The sequence below is a fragment of the Oncorhynchus mykiss genome, chromosome 15 (genome assembly GCF_057628025.1).
Source record: "Oncorhynchus mykiss isolate SJ-2025 chromosome 15, ASM5762802v1, whole genome shotgun sequence".
NCBI classification, from domain to species: domain Eukaryota; kingdom Metazoa; phylum Chordata; class Actinopteri; order Salmoniformes; family Salmonidae; genus Oncorhynchus; species Oncorhynchus mykiss.
Window position 1 is genome coordinate 28,505,040 of NC_143036.1, and position 15,135 is coordinate 28,520,174.

Here is a 15,135-nt window from a genome sequence, read left to right on the forward strand (position 1 = left end):
TTTCTGCTTCAGTCAACAGTGCACATTTGTATTTCTAAATTGTGGTGGTGGTGCGCAGGTCGTTACGTAAGGCAATTTTCTGCCTTCTTAAGAGCCGGATCCCCTGTGCATTAATGAGACTACCTCCCTCCACCCCCTCCCAACCTGAGCAGCTAAAGGATCCCGACTACTCACAGGGCCCTACTTCTAGCACTAGACGGCAGTGACGGCACTACACATGAGCCTTCTTCATTCGACAGAACCCAGCAGCACAATTACACACAAGTTTATAAAAAGTAGTAATATTTGTAAACAACAAATTCATCTGATGTGGTGCTTTATGAAATTTGATATCAATTCTGCCGTATTTAATTCATTAGTAGTTAATTGCGATATGACCATATGACAGTGGTGTGTGTATTAAGCCTATGACTTCTAACACTGTATTTTTGTTCACTACAGAATATTCAATTTTCTCATGAGATTTCTGAGACGCAAATGGACAATTTCGTAGACTTAAGTCAGTCCGGAAAATGGAAATCACGGGTACATTTAAGCATGCTAGGGGCATGTCATTTTAATTTAGATATAATACACGGTGGAATTGTCAGGGGCTGCAGGCGCGTACCTGATCTGGAAAATCAATGAATCGACGTGGAAGAGCCCTTTAATACACATGTTAATATAATGGGAATAACACCAGAAAGAGAGGAAAGGGGCAGATTGGAGGATTCTGATTCTAACAGCGGTTGACAAAGGAAAAAGTGCGCTGCAGCGGAAGACAGTGACACGGGTGTTTGAAGGAGCCTCAGCTGGAGACAAAAGCAGTTGAGATGGGCTGGAGACCGACTGAGGGGAGGGAGGGAGGGAGGGAGGGAGGGAGGGAGGGAGGGAGGGAGGGAGGGAGGGAGGGAGGGAGGGAGGGAGGGAGGGAGGGCAGACAGCCAGGCCCCTGAAAGCCTGTTGTGGTTGGCAGGTGCTGACCTTGGTGACGATGGGTTTTCACGAGAGGGCTCTAATGAAGCCTGATTGCCAGGGACTGCTGACGGGGAGTCAGGAGCGGAGGGGAGAGAAGTGGGGAGAAGGAAGAAGGAGCGAGAAAAGGATATGGAGAGAGAGGGCTCAGGTAATTGCAGCACTTGTGGGTCTGAGGCCCCGCGGCCCTGTGATGTCGGGGTCCACTGAGGAAGAGAGAGAGAGAGAAAGAGATTTTGATGGTAAATTGTGGAGAGCTGGGACAAGAGGGAGGCAGGGAGAGAGCAGGGCTCTGGGGTGTAATTACCCCAGTGAGTTTGTGGGATGGTGGGAAAGAGAAGAGTGGACAGGCCCAGTGTGGAGCTCTGACAGGGACGGAGGAGAGGAAAGCAGAGGACTGCAGGGGGGAGGCCAGACACACGGCAGGAAGCTGACGAAGGGATAGAGGATGGAGGATAGAGACAGGACATACTGTAAGCCCTGAAACCACAGAGCTAGACACCGCTAGACACTACGCCAAGGTCAAGGGCTATTAGTGAACACACAACACATAGTGTGTGACAGGACAGCCCAGACCAAGACAAAAGATAGTGTTAGGCTGGAAAATACAAGATACTGTACATGAGCCTCTGGAAGTTGTTGCTCAACAAGAAACAGCAGATAATGTTCAGGCAGACTGCGCATTGGAGCTAACCAACCAGACAGTTTGTGCAAAGAGATATTCTTGTTTCTATTGAAAAGCAGGAACGGGGAGGAAGGACAAATGAGAACTCAGAAAAATATACAAATAAAACAAGAATGGAAGAGAATGATAACATGTGGAAGAATGCATGTATGTACTTCGTGACCCTGCACATCTATGTACTGGTACCCCTTGTACATAGACAAGTTATCATTATTCAATGTGTATCTATTATTACTTTTGTTATTACGTGTTTTACTTTTCTATTATTATGTGTGTGTGTGTGTGTGTGTGTGTGTACATGCAAACAACATATGTGTGTATACATGTGTGTGTGTGTGTGCTAGCTCCAGTGGATGGCACACAGGGGTCACGAGGACCCGGGCTCAGCGAATTGAATAAGAGAGAGTTGATGGGCTGGCCTAAGCCTCCCGCTGCCGCCGGATCAGTATGTAGCAGCCTCTCTCTCCCTCTTCTGCCTCTCCCTGCCGGGGCCGATGTAACTCAGTGGACTGGCAAATTACACCAGACCTACAGCTGTAGCCCGACATTATGATTAATTTGATCAGTAATTTCTCCTGTTTTTCATTTTAATCGCTGTGACTATTCTGCTGTGGCAGGTCTTTCAGATCTAATTAAGATCAATTCCGCTGTAACAGACTTGGCGAGCGCCGCGCAACCCGTCAAATCCCTGAGCTCTGCTGGGCGTGGAGAAAACCTACGCCTCTAATCAATCAACTTCCAGCAAATTCAGCCCGGGCTGCAGCAATCAGCCTATTAACACACTTAAGCAAATTTCATAATCTCCCTCCCTGTCTATTTGTCATCACTGTGGAGGGAGGCTGAGGCCATTGCCTGTGACTTCCTGGAACTCAGCATGCTGGAGAAGGGTGGGAGAGGTAGCAGCATAGTGGAGGCTTCTGTGGTGGAGACACACTGAGGAGTGGGGAGAGTGAAACTCGCGTTAAACTGTGGAGAGTCCACCAATAACCTTAGGGCTGCTAGGCTGCTCTACTGAAACAAAAACAAGGGAGCCTTGTCTCAACGCAACCGTTTTGTTTTTCTTTATCCACTGTAATGTGGATATTGGTAAGCCAGTGGATATTTGTGCTGCCCTCGCCATACAAAGGACGTTTTCACAGTGGCGATAGCAAAGGGTTCTTTTCGAGAGGTTCTCGAGAGGTATTGATTCTCGAGAGAGTAAACTTGCGAAATTTTCTGTATATATTGTATATATTTTTGTGGTGTTGTTGCCTGATTTGGATGTCATTTTGGCATTAATACGTGTCACATATCAGTTTGAAAACAATGTAAAAACGTAGTGAATAAAGCTGCATACAAACATGGGCTCTTTTTTGCTTTCTTCAGTAAGGCAGCTCCAAAATGCAGGTGTTTCAGCCTAGCTCAGTGCTTTCTCTGGTGGTGGGGCAGCCAATGGGAAAATACGGAGCGTAGGGGTTGGTAATGTTCTCTGGTTGCGCCGTGATTGGCTCAGGGTTCTGTCACTTATGGGGACACCACGTCACCACAAAATCTACAGGGAGAGCTCGAAAAATCAGGCCCCTTGGGTGCTGCCATTGATTTACGTTAGAAGTGCCCATCCAAGCAGGCTCAGGGTCATTGGTCATTACAGATAAAATGACGTCAAATCATGAAACATCTCCATTAGCTTTGATTGGACTGATCATGTCAACATTACACTTTCAAAATCTTACCCAACAAGCTAGGCAAGCAGTCATCATCATGAATCAAGTCAACAATCTACTGGCAAATCCTTTCCAATCCTTGTCATATGAAGAGAAATTGTAGATAAAACACATCGGTGCTCATAGGCCATTGGACATAAACATTACACAACAAGTTGGAAATCTCAAATTCAAGAATGAGTTTGGAAAGAATCAGTAGCCAACTGCAAGAGTTGCAAAACAATCACTAGCCTGCTATTCAGTGGAGTGGGTGTGTGGTCCAAGTCAGGGTTTAAGAGTCTCTTTTCCAAGCTTAAAAGGATAAACATTCATATGCAACACCATACGCCAGAAAAGTCTGAATACATTGGCCATGTTGTCAATCCTGCATGACTTCTTCCGCGTTCAAAACAACTGGAAACTCTGAACTGGGAATTCTCAGACTTCAGTAGGTTAAAAAAAACAGGGAATTCTGAAGAAAAAAAAAATGAGCTCCGATTGGGAAAACACATTTTGAACGGTCATCCAACTCTGAATTCCAAGTCGGGATCTCTGGCCTCTTTCTAGAGCTCCGACCTGAAGATCACTGACGTCATGATTCGACCTTGTTTCTTTCCGAGTTCCCAGTTGTCATGAAAGCACCATAAATCCAGAGAATGGCAGACTTTGATGACAAAGTTAGATGACAAAATTTGCTCATAAGAAGCACCGCCTCGCCACTTTCCTGTTCAAGTGAGCACAACAAAACTCTTGTATGCTGCTGCATAAATTATGTAATATGCCAGGGAGATATGTACAGTATACTGTAGCTAAGAAAGTAATACTAAGTGTATGTTGTGTAGTAAGTTGTTAGTAGCCCATGTGCCTCACCCTAATAATTTGGTCCCTTTCCCCCTCATAATTTAGCCTACTGTTCTGACGTGGTGGTGCACATGTAGCCTGTTTTAGAGAAATGTAATCAATCATTGAGTAATGTAAGTGCTTTCATTATCGGCCCCTTTTTTTTAAGGTTAGGCTTAAGTTTAGGCATTAACTCCACATTTTAAGGTTAGGCTTAAGTTTAAGGTTAGGGTAAGCATCTGCGTTCAGTGCCAAAGATTGCATGTTTGAATCCAGCAATAGAAAGTTGTTTTGAGACTTTTGTTTTAACCCTTACGTTAATCATTCTGAGTTAATGCCTAACCTTAACACTTCGAAGTTAATGCCTAAACTTAAGCCTAACCTTATGACATTTGAGAAACATGGATGAATGTATGCATGAAGAGTTGCTTGCTTAATGTTAGCTAGTAGCTAGCTAGCTAGTGGAATAGTTTGCAATAGTTAGCCTCCTGGCTAGTGGCTACTGTGACATTTACGGTACTTTTGAGCTGCGAAGCAAGAACGCCAAACAAACCCTTTCTCGGCTTGTGACATTCCTGTTGCTAATGTGAATTGAAAAGTGTTTGTACATACACTATATATACAAAAGTATGTGGACACCCCTTCAAATTAGTGGATTCGGCTATTTCAGCCACACCCATTGCTGGCAGGTGTATACAATCATGCACACAGCCATGCAATCTCCATATACAATTGGCAATAGAATATTACATTGGCAATAGAATTGCCTGTACTGAAGAGCTCAGTGACTTTCAGCGTGGCACCGTCATAAGATTCCACCTTTCCAATAAGTAAGTTCATTACATTTCCGCCCTGCTAAGCTGCCCCGGCCAACTGTATGTGCTGTTATTGTGAACATCTAGGAGCAACAATGGCTCAGCCGCGACGTGGTAGGCCACACAAGCTCACAGAACGGGACAGCGGAGTGCTGAAGCGCGTAAAAACCGTCTGTTCTCGGTTGCAACACTCACTACCGAGTTCCAAACTGCCTCTGGAAGCAACGTCAGCACAATAACTGTTCGTCTGGAGCTTCATGAAATGGGTTTCCATGGTCGAGCAGCCACACGCAATGCCAAGCGTCGGCTGGAGTGGTATAAAGCTCACCGATATTGGACTCTGGAGCACACTTCAGGGAAAGGGGGATAACTAGTCAGTTGTACAACTGAAATGTGTTTTCTGCATTTAACCCAACCAGAGAGGTGCGGGGTGCTTCCTTAATCAACATCCACATCTTCAGCACCCGGGGAACATTGGGTTAACTGACTTGCTCTGAGGCAGAACAACAGATTTTTACCTTGTCAGCTCAGGGATTTCAATCCATTAACTTTTTGTTCACTGGCCCAACTCTCTAACCACTAGGCTACCTCACCATCTGACAATCTGAGAGACAAATTTGGGTTTGGTGGATGCTAGGAGAATGTTACCTGCCTGAATGCATAGTGCCAACTGTAAAGTTTGGTGGAGGAGGAATAATGCTCTGGGGCTGTTTTTCGTGGTTGGGCTAGGCCCCTTAGCTCCAGTGAAGGGAAATCTTACAGCATACAGTTAAATTCTAGACGATTCTCTGCTTCCAACTTTGTGGGAACAGTTTGAAGAAGGCCCTTTCCTGTTTCAGCATGACAATGCCCCTGTGTACAAAGCGAGGTCCATACAGAAATGGTTTGTCTAGATCGGTGTGGAAGAACTTGACTGGCCTGCAAGAGCCCTGACCTCAACCCCCTCGAACATCTTTGGGATGAATTGGAACACCGACTGTGAGCCAGGCCTAATCGCCCAACATCAGTCCCCGACCTCACTAATGCTTTGTAGCTGAATGGAAGCAAGTCCCATCAGCAATGTTCCAACATCTAGCGGGAAAGCCTCCCAGAAGAGTGGAGGCTGTTATAGCAGCGAAGGGGAGACCAACTCCATATTAATTCCCATGATTTTGGAATGAGATATTTTGGTCATGTAGTGTATTATGTCAATTGAGATTTTGGTCCTGATAACTCTATTCAGTGAGAATCAGCTCACAGACATCTAGAGCTGTTGATTCTATTCACCTCCCAGTGGTGAACAATTAGGAGAGTAATCGTCTCCTAATGAATGTTTGTCTATCTGACAAGCCCTCTGGTTATTAAAACTAATGGCTGTGGTTATTAAAACAAATGGTTGAATGGCTGAGTGGTCATGTGTGTGTGAATAATAATAAGGAGATGAAATGAGAGCTGTTATCTTTGCTAGAGTGCATCTCAAATGGCACCCTATTCCCTATATAGTGTCCTACTTTAAAACCAGAGCCTTATGAAAAAGCAGTGCAGTAAATAGGGAGCCATTTGGGATGCAGCCCTTGCACGCACGCACGCACACACGCACACGCACACACACACACACACACACACACACACACACACACACACAAGATGGAGGGTGAAGATCTATCTCTATCTATCGATCTGTCTGTCTGTCTGTCTGTGTTTCTATGTTTCTATGTTTCTATCCCTGGATTAGAGTGTCTGCTAAGTGACTAAAATGTAAATGTATCTCCAGTCATCATAATCAGGATCTCAGCTTCTTAATCTAATAGTAAGGATGAGGTCTGGTGGTGAAACTAGTGGATTTCATTATAGTACAAATAGATTATGATTGCTCCTTAATTGTGCTAGTAAATAGAGGATAATTATATTTATTGCTCTCTGTAGCTCTGCTTTCTAGACCTAAAGTTATTTTCAAAAATGAAAGAATATTCAAAGAAGACATAGGGAAGCTTTGCTTGATTGTAATGCACATCAGAACACTTATGTACTCCAGAAAAGAAGGTTATTACTGCAAGGCTTTGGCCCTTATGCTGGCTGTGTCTGAGTGGACCAGTACTGTGGGTTTGTCCCAAATAGCACCCTATTGCCTATATACTTTTGACCAGAGCCCTATGGGGGGAATGGATGGAATAGGGTGCCATTTGGGATGCACAGCCGATGACTGTGCTAGACTGTGGTTATAGTATATGGTTGGTGTCTAGGTCTGGGAGGCAGGCAGAAGCTAGCCAGCTTTTGGAGGCCATTAAATGCGGGGGTCTGTTTTTCCTGCTGAGTCTCACTGGGCCGTGACAGGGCCGGAGAGGGGTGCAAGGGGGAAACAAATGGCCGTACTCATCCTGGCCATAAAGAAGGGTGCAGCGCCACAACCCAATAAAGGCCTGACGCTGATGAATGTGGCCAGGGAGAAGGAGGCGACCCTGGCCGAGCTCCACCAGAAATGAAACCACAGGGATATAAAATAGGTTATTATCGTCGCACACTGACAGCCAGACGGACAGAAGGGGGCCGAGATGGATGGACAGACAAACTGACGGAAAAAGGAGGTTGGATGAGGGAAGGGCAGCTAAGATAAAAAGACTGATAAACAGTACCTAGACAAACAGGGTCTAATGAGTAGTCATCAACATTGTGTTATGTCAAGATTGGCCTTCGTCTCTCCACAATACACCCCACAACACCATTTCATCACAATACCACCACTAGTAAGACTATTCGAACACACATCCACTGGCTGAAGTTTTTGCATGAGGGCGTCAAAGACGCAGCAGCAATAGGAAGTAGGCCTATGTAAGCTACAACTCTTGCAACTTGGATAACACAAGTTAAAGATCCTTTTGGGATTAACACAGTGGCATACAGTAACAGGGTAGTGTGAGCTCACCTGCAGTGGCATGGGCGGTGTGACGGGCGAGGGCAGGCTTCGGCCCGGTGATTGGTTCTGCCTGAGCGGCGGAGACAGCGGGGGTTGGCCCGAGCCGGTCATGGAGGTGGTGGAGGAGGCGGAGCCAGGGGAGGGGACCGAGACGGAGGACAGCTGTAGGCTGGGCGAGGTCATGTGACCCCGCGACGACAGCTGGTTGTGGACGTGGCTGTGGGAGTGCTGATGCTGCTGATGGTGTTGCTGTTGTTGGTGATGGTGCTGTTGTTGCTGCTGGTGGTGCTGTTGTATCTGTTGAAGCTGCTGCAGGTGCTGAAGCTGGGAGTTCAGGGATGAGGTAGCTGGTGAAGGAAGAGGAGCAGAACATCAAATTGATATCATCACTACTGTATCTTAAACCATTCACTCAAAAGTGTTTGTAACACATTCATGTGTAATCATGAAAACCAGCAGTCGGGGTATCACACCTAACAATAGATAGACAATAGGTCGAGGTGTGGGAATATCAATGTAAATGGTCCAGTCTCACAACAAAGTCCAGTAACATTGTAACCTCTACCACGGAGTTCCAGAAGAACCTGACTTCAGTAGTTAGACGACAAAGCTATCCACATGAACTGATATAATTGGCGTCTCTGGAGAGGAGCGCTTCATTTTCACTCGGAGGATGTCACAATCTCGCGTTTAATTGCGGGAAAATCTCCCGAAGAAGAGTCATTCGTCTTGAACGGCACGTCTGAAGAAATCATACCGTTATCCTCCTCTCTGGATTTAAACGCTAATGAAACCGGATGCACTTCTCTCACCGTTTCCGTGACACACAGCCAGAGATGGACAGACACATTCGTGTGTACATCAACACGGACGCAGCCACGAGGTTCTTAGAATATGCCATACGTCTACGTATCCAGCTCTTCATATATAATACAGTGCGTGGTGGTGCATTTCACAAATGCTCAACCATTGACTCAGAGAATCATTGGTTCTTATTTTTGTATATATTTTTTTACAAAACCCTAAGTGACTGTATGAGTGACTGTTTTGACCTAAGGCATACAGCATTTCACCCTTATAATCACTCAGCGGGCAGTATAAAGAGAGTGACACAAGACCAAGTCATTTCTAATGGCAACCCAAATATTTGATCAAGACGTCAAATTTCCCCCTGACCTTTACCAGTCCTCTAGTAAAAAAAAAAGACCAGGTTCTGAGACCATTATTTGACTGTGAATCTGCTTGACTTTTCCCCTTGAGAAGAGGGTACTGGCGGTGCGGTGAACGACAGGCACCATACAAAAGATCCGATAGACATTCAGAGGGCTCTTGTTACCATTGGTCTGCCCCCAGCCTAACACTTGGTGGTGTTTTTGCCAGTCCTGGGACTGCATGTGAGTGTACTACAGTATCTTGCAAAAGCACTATTACCTACTTATGGTATGTTAAGAATGCTATTTTAAGCCGTATAACATCGATATAACCTACAGTGGCCAGGCTACCGCAACGGAGTCCTCTTTCAGCCTTTAAAACAATGAGAGGTCTCGAGAAATGGAGAGAATAACAATAGATCAATGGCAGAAAAGAGAGTGTTGGCTGGTGTTTGATAACACAGCAGAGCATTTGTGAATAGAGGGGTAGACCAGCTTGTATACATACTGAATCAATGCGCTTCAATAATTAAACCAACGGCTGTTTCATAGCGAGATGAATTAATAAAACATGAGGGCAGACATTTCTTTGATTAGTCCGGTCGCTCTGGGTTCTGGAGAGGCACATGCGAGCATTTGATCAAGACCTCCCTCTTTTCCTCGGCTCTAAGTAGCAGAAGAAGAATCCCAGTGAAGAAAGCAAGTGGCTGTGTCCCAAATGGCACCCTATTCCCTATATAGCGCACTAGTTTTGACCGGAGCCCTATCGGGCCCTGCTCAAGAGTGGTGCACTATAAAGGGAATAGTGTGTCATTTGGGATGTGGGCCAGTGTCTCTGTGCCAGTAAATAGCGGCAACACTTTTACATTTCTTCTACCTCCTGACACATTGACACCTCTCCCACACCCACCATGAATTATATATCATCTTTGGCTCGCTAAAGCCAAGAGTCCAATTCTCATTTGAAATGTTGGGGCAAGTTGTCCAGCAAGCTATGACAGGACTGGGCACCTCTCTTCCTGCTCGCAAGTGTACCGCAAGGAAATGTGGAGGGCGCCAGTTAAAAAGATGGAAAGGGGGAGGAATGAAAGACAGAAAGAAGGAAAAGGAGAGCGAGAGAGATAAAAAGAGATTTCTGTCAAAAATGTTTTATCTAAACCAGGGGAAGATCAAAGAGGAGTCAGAGAATTTCCTCCAGCGACGACCGTGAGGCCGAGGAGGAAAGAGAGGCAAAACAAAAGAATATGAAAAAGAAAAACAAACACAGAGGGAATATGGAAGAAGCCCCATGTGGCCTTATTATAACGGCTACACCGCAGGTAACTAACTATATTCTTTAACAGCGATGCTTTATAAATTCTGTCATCTTGTTTAGACCGTGAGGCCCACTGACCCTTCTTCCCCCTGTTGCTGGAAGAGCATTCTTCTAACAGCGGCTGTCTGATTGCTTTGGCTGACCTCATAATCTAGCATCCCTGTGTCCACTAATTGTTCGTGCTACCTCCTCAAGCAGACAGTGGATGGAGGAGGAGGAGAAATGGAGGTTCGGAGAAGATGGAGACAAGGGCAAAAGGCTGCTGGGATCCTATGGAGCTCATTATGTGTTCTTCACTCCCATGGCGGCACGTTCACCAATCCTGGCACAGTGTTCAAGTGGCCCTCTCACTTACAGGCACCATGCATAGGGGTACAGGATAAAGGAGCCCAAACTAGCAAGCCTCTGATAATCATGATATTAAGAATAAGCCACAACACAGACAAAATACTGAAAAAACATGCCAGCTGAAGAAATGAAGTTAAATGTTCATTAGATGTGTATTATTGTAAGTTGTAATCTACTGTATACTGTAGCACTTTTGGACCATAAGAGGTCCCAGTAGGTGGTAGATGAAATACCTCAAACAAGATACAGTGACTCTCTATCGATACAGTGACTCTCTCTCGACACAGAGGAGTGGGAGTCATATGACCTAGGATACTGTAGGCCAGGGGTGATACTGTAGGCCGGGAGGGGGGGGGGGGGGGGCGCATTTGTCCTTCAACGAGGTCCGGAGGGCCGCACTGACAATTGGTTATACTTCCTCTCCGTCCAATTAGGCTAAGCAAAACTCCCTATGTAGCTTTCATTTCGGTGATTATTAGCGAGCTGTACACAGTCAAGAAACTGTATGGACCATTATTTCAAATCAAATGTATTTGTCACATTCGCCGATGACAACAGTGAAATGCATACTTACATGCCCTTAACTAACAATTCAGTTTTAAGAAAATACCCCCCAAAAAGTAAGAGATAAGAATAACAAATAATTAAAGAGCAGCAGTAAATAACAATAGCGGGGCTATATACAGGGGGTGTCGAGGTAAGAGGTAATTATGTGCATGTAGGTAGAGTTATTAAAGTGGCTATGCATAGATAATAACAGAGAGTAGCAGCAGCGAGGGGGGGGGGGGGGGGGGGGCAATGCAAATAGTCTGGGTAGCCATTTGATTAGCTGTTCAGGAGTCTTATGGCTTGGGGGTATGCCGTTTTGATTTGGTTTCAATCAATACAAAGTATATTGAGTTTGTTTTTAGGTATTTTTTTTTAACTCAAACCACCCGTGAGCCGGATCCCATTTGTTTGACACCCCTACTGTAGGCTCTTGTCAACTTTGTTTCAGTGTGGATGGTGCCACTGTAGAAATGAACTGTCGTCTTTGACTGCTGCAGCCCTGACTCTGTGAAGTACAAAGCGAGACTGATTGTCAAAGGTCGCGAGGCTAGGTCAAAACCGGCTCGTACGTCAAACAAAATGCTATTTCTGTTTCCTGTGTCGCTCAGGAGAGGATGAGAGAGAGAAGCAGCCACCTCTCTCATTACAACAGACCCCTCTCTGGTCCCTGCCCCATTACTGCAGTTCTCTCTCTGGGCTTGATTTGGCCTCTGTCCTTTTCTCCTCGGTGTTAACAACAGCTCACCCCTGTGTTTGTGTGTGTGTGAGTGTGTGAGCGTGTAATGTGCACTTGTCCATATCTGTCTATAGGATGCATATGTGTAGTAACTATTTAACTATATTATTTAACTATAGTAACTATATATAAGGTCAGGATACTAAATCATTCCATACATATAAGGAACAATAAAGACAAAAAAAATATAGATTTATAAAGAAATTACTTTTAAGGAGAAGCAAGTTAACTTACTTTTATAGCACTGCACACTATATATGTGTGTGTGTGTGTGTGTGTGTGTGTGTGTGTGTGTGTGTGTGTGTGTGTGTGTGTGTGTGTGTGTGTGTGTGTGTGTGTGTGTGTGTGTGTGTGGTTAGGACACATGCATACGAGGTACAATATAAAATACTGTATAGAAATAATGAAAAGGCCAAGTATTTGTTATATACAGTATTGAAAGAAAGTCACCAATGGCAAAAGGTCATGTGATAATTGAAAGGAGAAGCATTCAATGTCTATATCCATGCTCATCACACTCAGCTCCCAGCAAAGGCCAGGTCAAAGCCCACATGAAAGAGACAGTTAAGAAATAAACGGATAAAAGGACATTGACTGGTCTGGTTTCAACCCACAACGTTTAGTCCATTGGTTAACTCTTTACTAAATCTCTTTCTTACATTGGATTGTGTGTATCGCACAGACAGAACGGCGAGGAGTCCAGTCAATTTAATGTTGCGTAAAGAGTTAGTTCTTCAAGTACAAAAATAAGAATATTGTAGGCTAAAACATTCAATGCAAAATGGTACAATATGTGTTCAAATGTTCGGAGGCATAAAACATCAAAAGGTCAAAAACGAATCTGAAGCGACCTTCGCTCTATCTTCACCTCTCTCCTCCCAGCATCATTAGCAGACTGCAGTAAAATAGGAGCCTGACTTCAGACTGGGTCTGAAGAGGTGCCTTCACGAAGTAAATGAAAAGATGTGTTCTGACTACTTTAGGCGGTCGTCTTAACATTGCTGTGGTTCTTGAACAAGCAAAGGGAGAGGAGATAATGAGAGGAAACAACAGACCTATTATGTCTCTGCCTCACGTCCCACTGTGGGAGGACATAAAGCACTGTCTCGAATGGTTGCTCAATGAGCCACACGGATAATTACTCCACTGGAGAGAGATGGACGAGTCGGCGGGGCACTTGGCAATTATGAACATGGACGGAGGAAGGTCATTTTTACCCCGAGGATTAAGAGGAAGCACACTCAGACTAATAAACTGGGATGAAAACATGTTATTTCTACCAGAAACTTCTTTTGCACATGCAGCTGTTTCCATGCAACGTTATCAAGGTGGTAAATTCGGAGGAGCAGTGACTCCACAGAGAAATAGTCCATGTTATTGGTATTAGCAATATGGCGGCTCAATTTAGCATGCAGCATTAGATTTCAGTGACATGTTTCCCTTCGCCCTTTTTGAATAGATAGCGAACTAAAACGGAACATATTTTATTTTGTGTCGCGGAGGATTTCAAATTTCAGCACCAGACGTCGTGGTGTTGCGTCAAAGTAAACACTGAAACGACAGATAACGCTCACACATTGAACTAAAGGTCACACGACACATTTCAATGTCATAGGTTTCCCGAGACATCTGGGAACACAAATGTGTCTCTCCGTTTTATCATTCGGTAGCTGGGGTATACGAATCACGTTGAGAGCATGAAACATTGATTCCTGCTCCGTGGCCATGGTTAGAATGAACACAGGGCAAATAAAACCAGATAAAAGATCCAACTGTGTAAAAAAAAAATTACCTGCAGTCACTGTAGACAATATCAATGTCTCAGTGTCGCTTCGGAGGGGTTTAGACACTACAAAAATGGAAGCAGTAGAGACTGGAGTCGAATGGGCCATGTGGTTTTACAGAGTAAAACACACCGCTTGTAGGGATCCACAGATAACGCTTTCACTTTGTGATGCAAGGCAATACGAAGCTGTGTTGTGGAATTTTCACCCCAGGGGAAGGATTTGAAAGTATTTAGTATTGAGTCCTCTACATGGAGATATTAGAACACAAATAAGTCAAAAGATACAGTATAAGAGCGGACCTACTTTATCTGTGATTCACCGTAGATATTTAATTGCTATAATTGAATAGCATTTATCTGTCCATGTGAAAGGTCAAATCAAATCAAATGTTATTTGTCACGTACACATGGTTAGCAGATGTTAATGCGAGTGTAGAGAAATGATTGTGCTTCTAGTTCCAACCATGCAGTAATAACCAACGAGTAATCTAACCTAACAACTCCACAACTACTACCTTATACACACAAGTAAAGGGATAAAGAATATGTACATAAAGATATATGAATGAGTGATGGTACAGAACGGCATAGGCAAGATGCAGTAGATGGTATAGAGTACAGTATATACATATGAGATGAGTAATGTAGGGTATATAAATATAAAGTGGCATAGTTTAAAGTGGCTAGTGATACATGTATTACATTAAGATGGCAAGATGCAGTAGATGATATAGAGTACAGTATATACATATACATATGAGATGAGTAATGTAGGGTATGTAAACATTATATTAAGTGGCATTGTTTAAAGTGGCTAGTGATACATTTTTACATCAATTCTCATCAATTTCCATTATTAAAGTGGCTGGAGTTGAGTCAGTATGTTGGCAGCAGCCACTCAATGTTAGTGGTGGCTGTTTAACAGTCTGATGGCCTTGAGATAGAAGCTGTTTATCAGTCTCTCGGTCCCTGCTTTGATGCACCTGTGCTGACCTCGCCTTCTGGATGATAGCGGGGTGAACAGGCAGTGGCTCGGGTGGTTGTTGTCCTTGATGATCTTTATGGTCTTCCTGTGACATCGGGCGGTGTAGGTGTCCTGGAGGGCAGGTAGTTTGCCCCCGGTGATGCGTTGTGCAGACCTCACTACCCTCTGGAGAGCATTACGGTTGTGGGCGGAGCAGTTGCCGTACCAGGCGGTCATACAGCCCGACAGGATGCTCTCGATTGTGCATCTGTAGACGTTTGTGAGTGCTTTTGGTGACAAGCCGAATTTCTTCAGCTTCCTGAGGTTGAAGAGGCTCTGCTGCGCCTTCTTCACAACGCTGTCTGTGTGGGTGGACCAATTCAGTTTGTCCGTGGTGTGTACGCCGAGGTCAATATC

At 44.6% G+C, this 15,135-nt stretch overlaps 1 protein-coding gene across 1 annotated transcript in view; it reads right to left on the reverse strand.

The window, feature by feature from the left end:
* The window catches only part of LOC110489921 (POU domain, class 6, transcription factor 2), an 85,911-nt gene that overhangs the window by 35,296 nt on the left and 35,480 nt on the right, over positions 1 to 15,135 (reverse strand). The window contains exon 4 of the mRNA XM_021562935.3: positions 7,879 to 8,216. Within this exon, the coding sequence (XP_021418610.3) occupies positions 7,879 to 8,216 (338 nt within the window). The remainder of the gene's footprint in view (positions 1 to 7,878; positions 8,217 to 15,135) is intronic.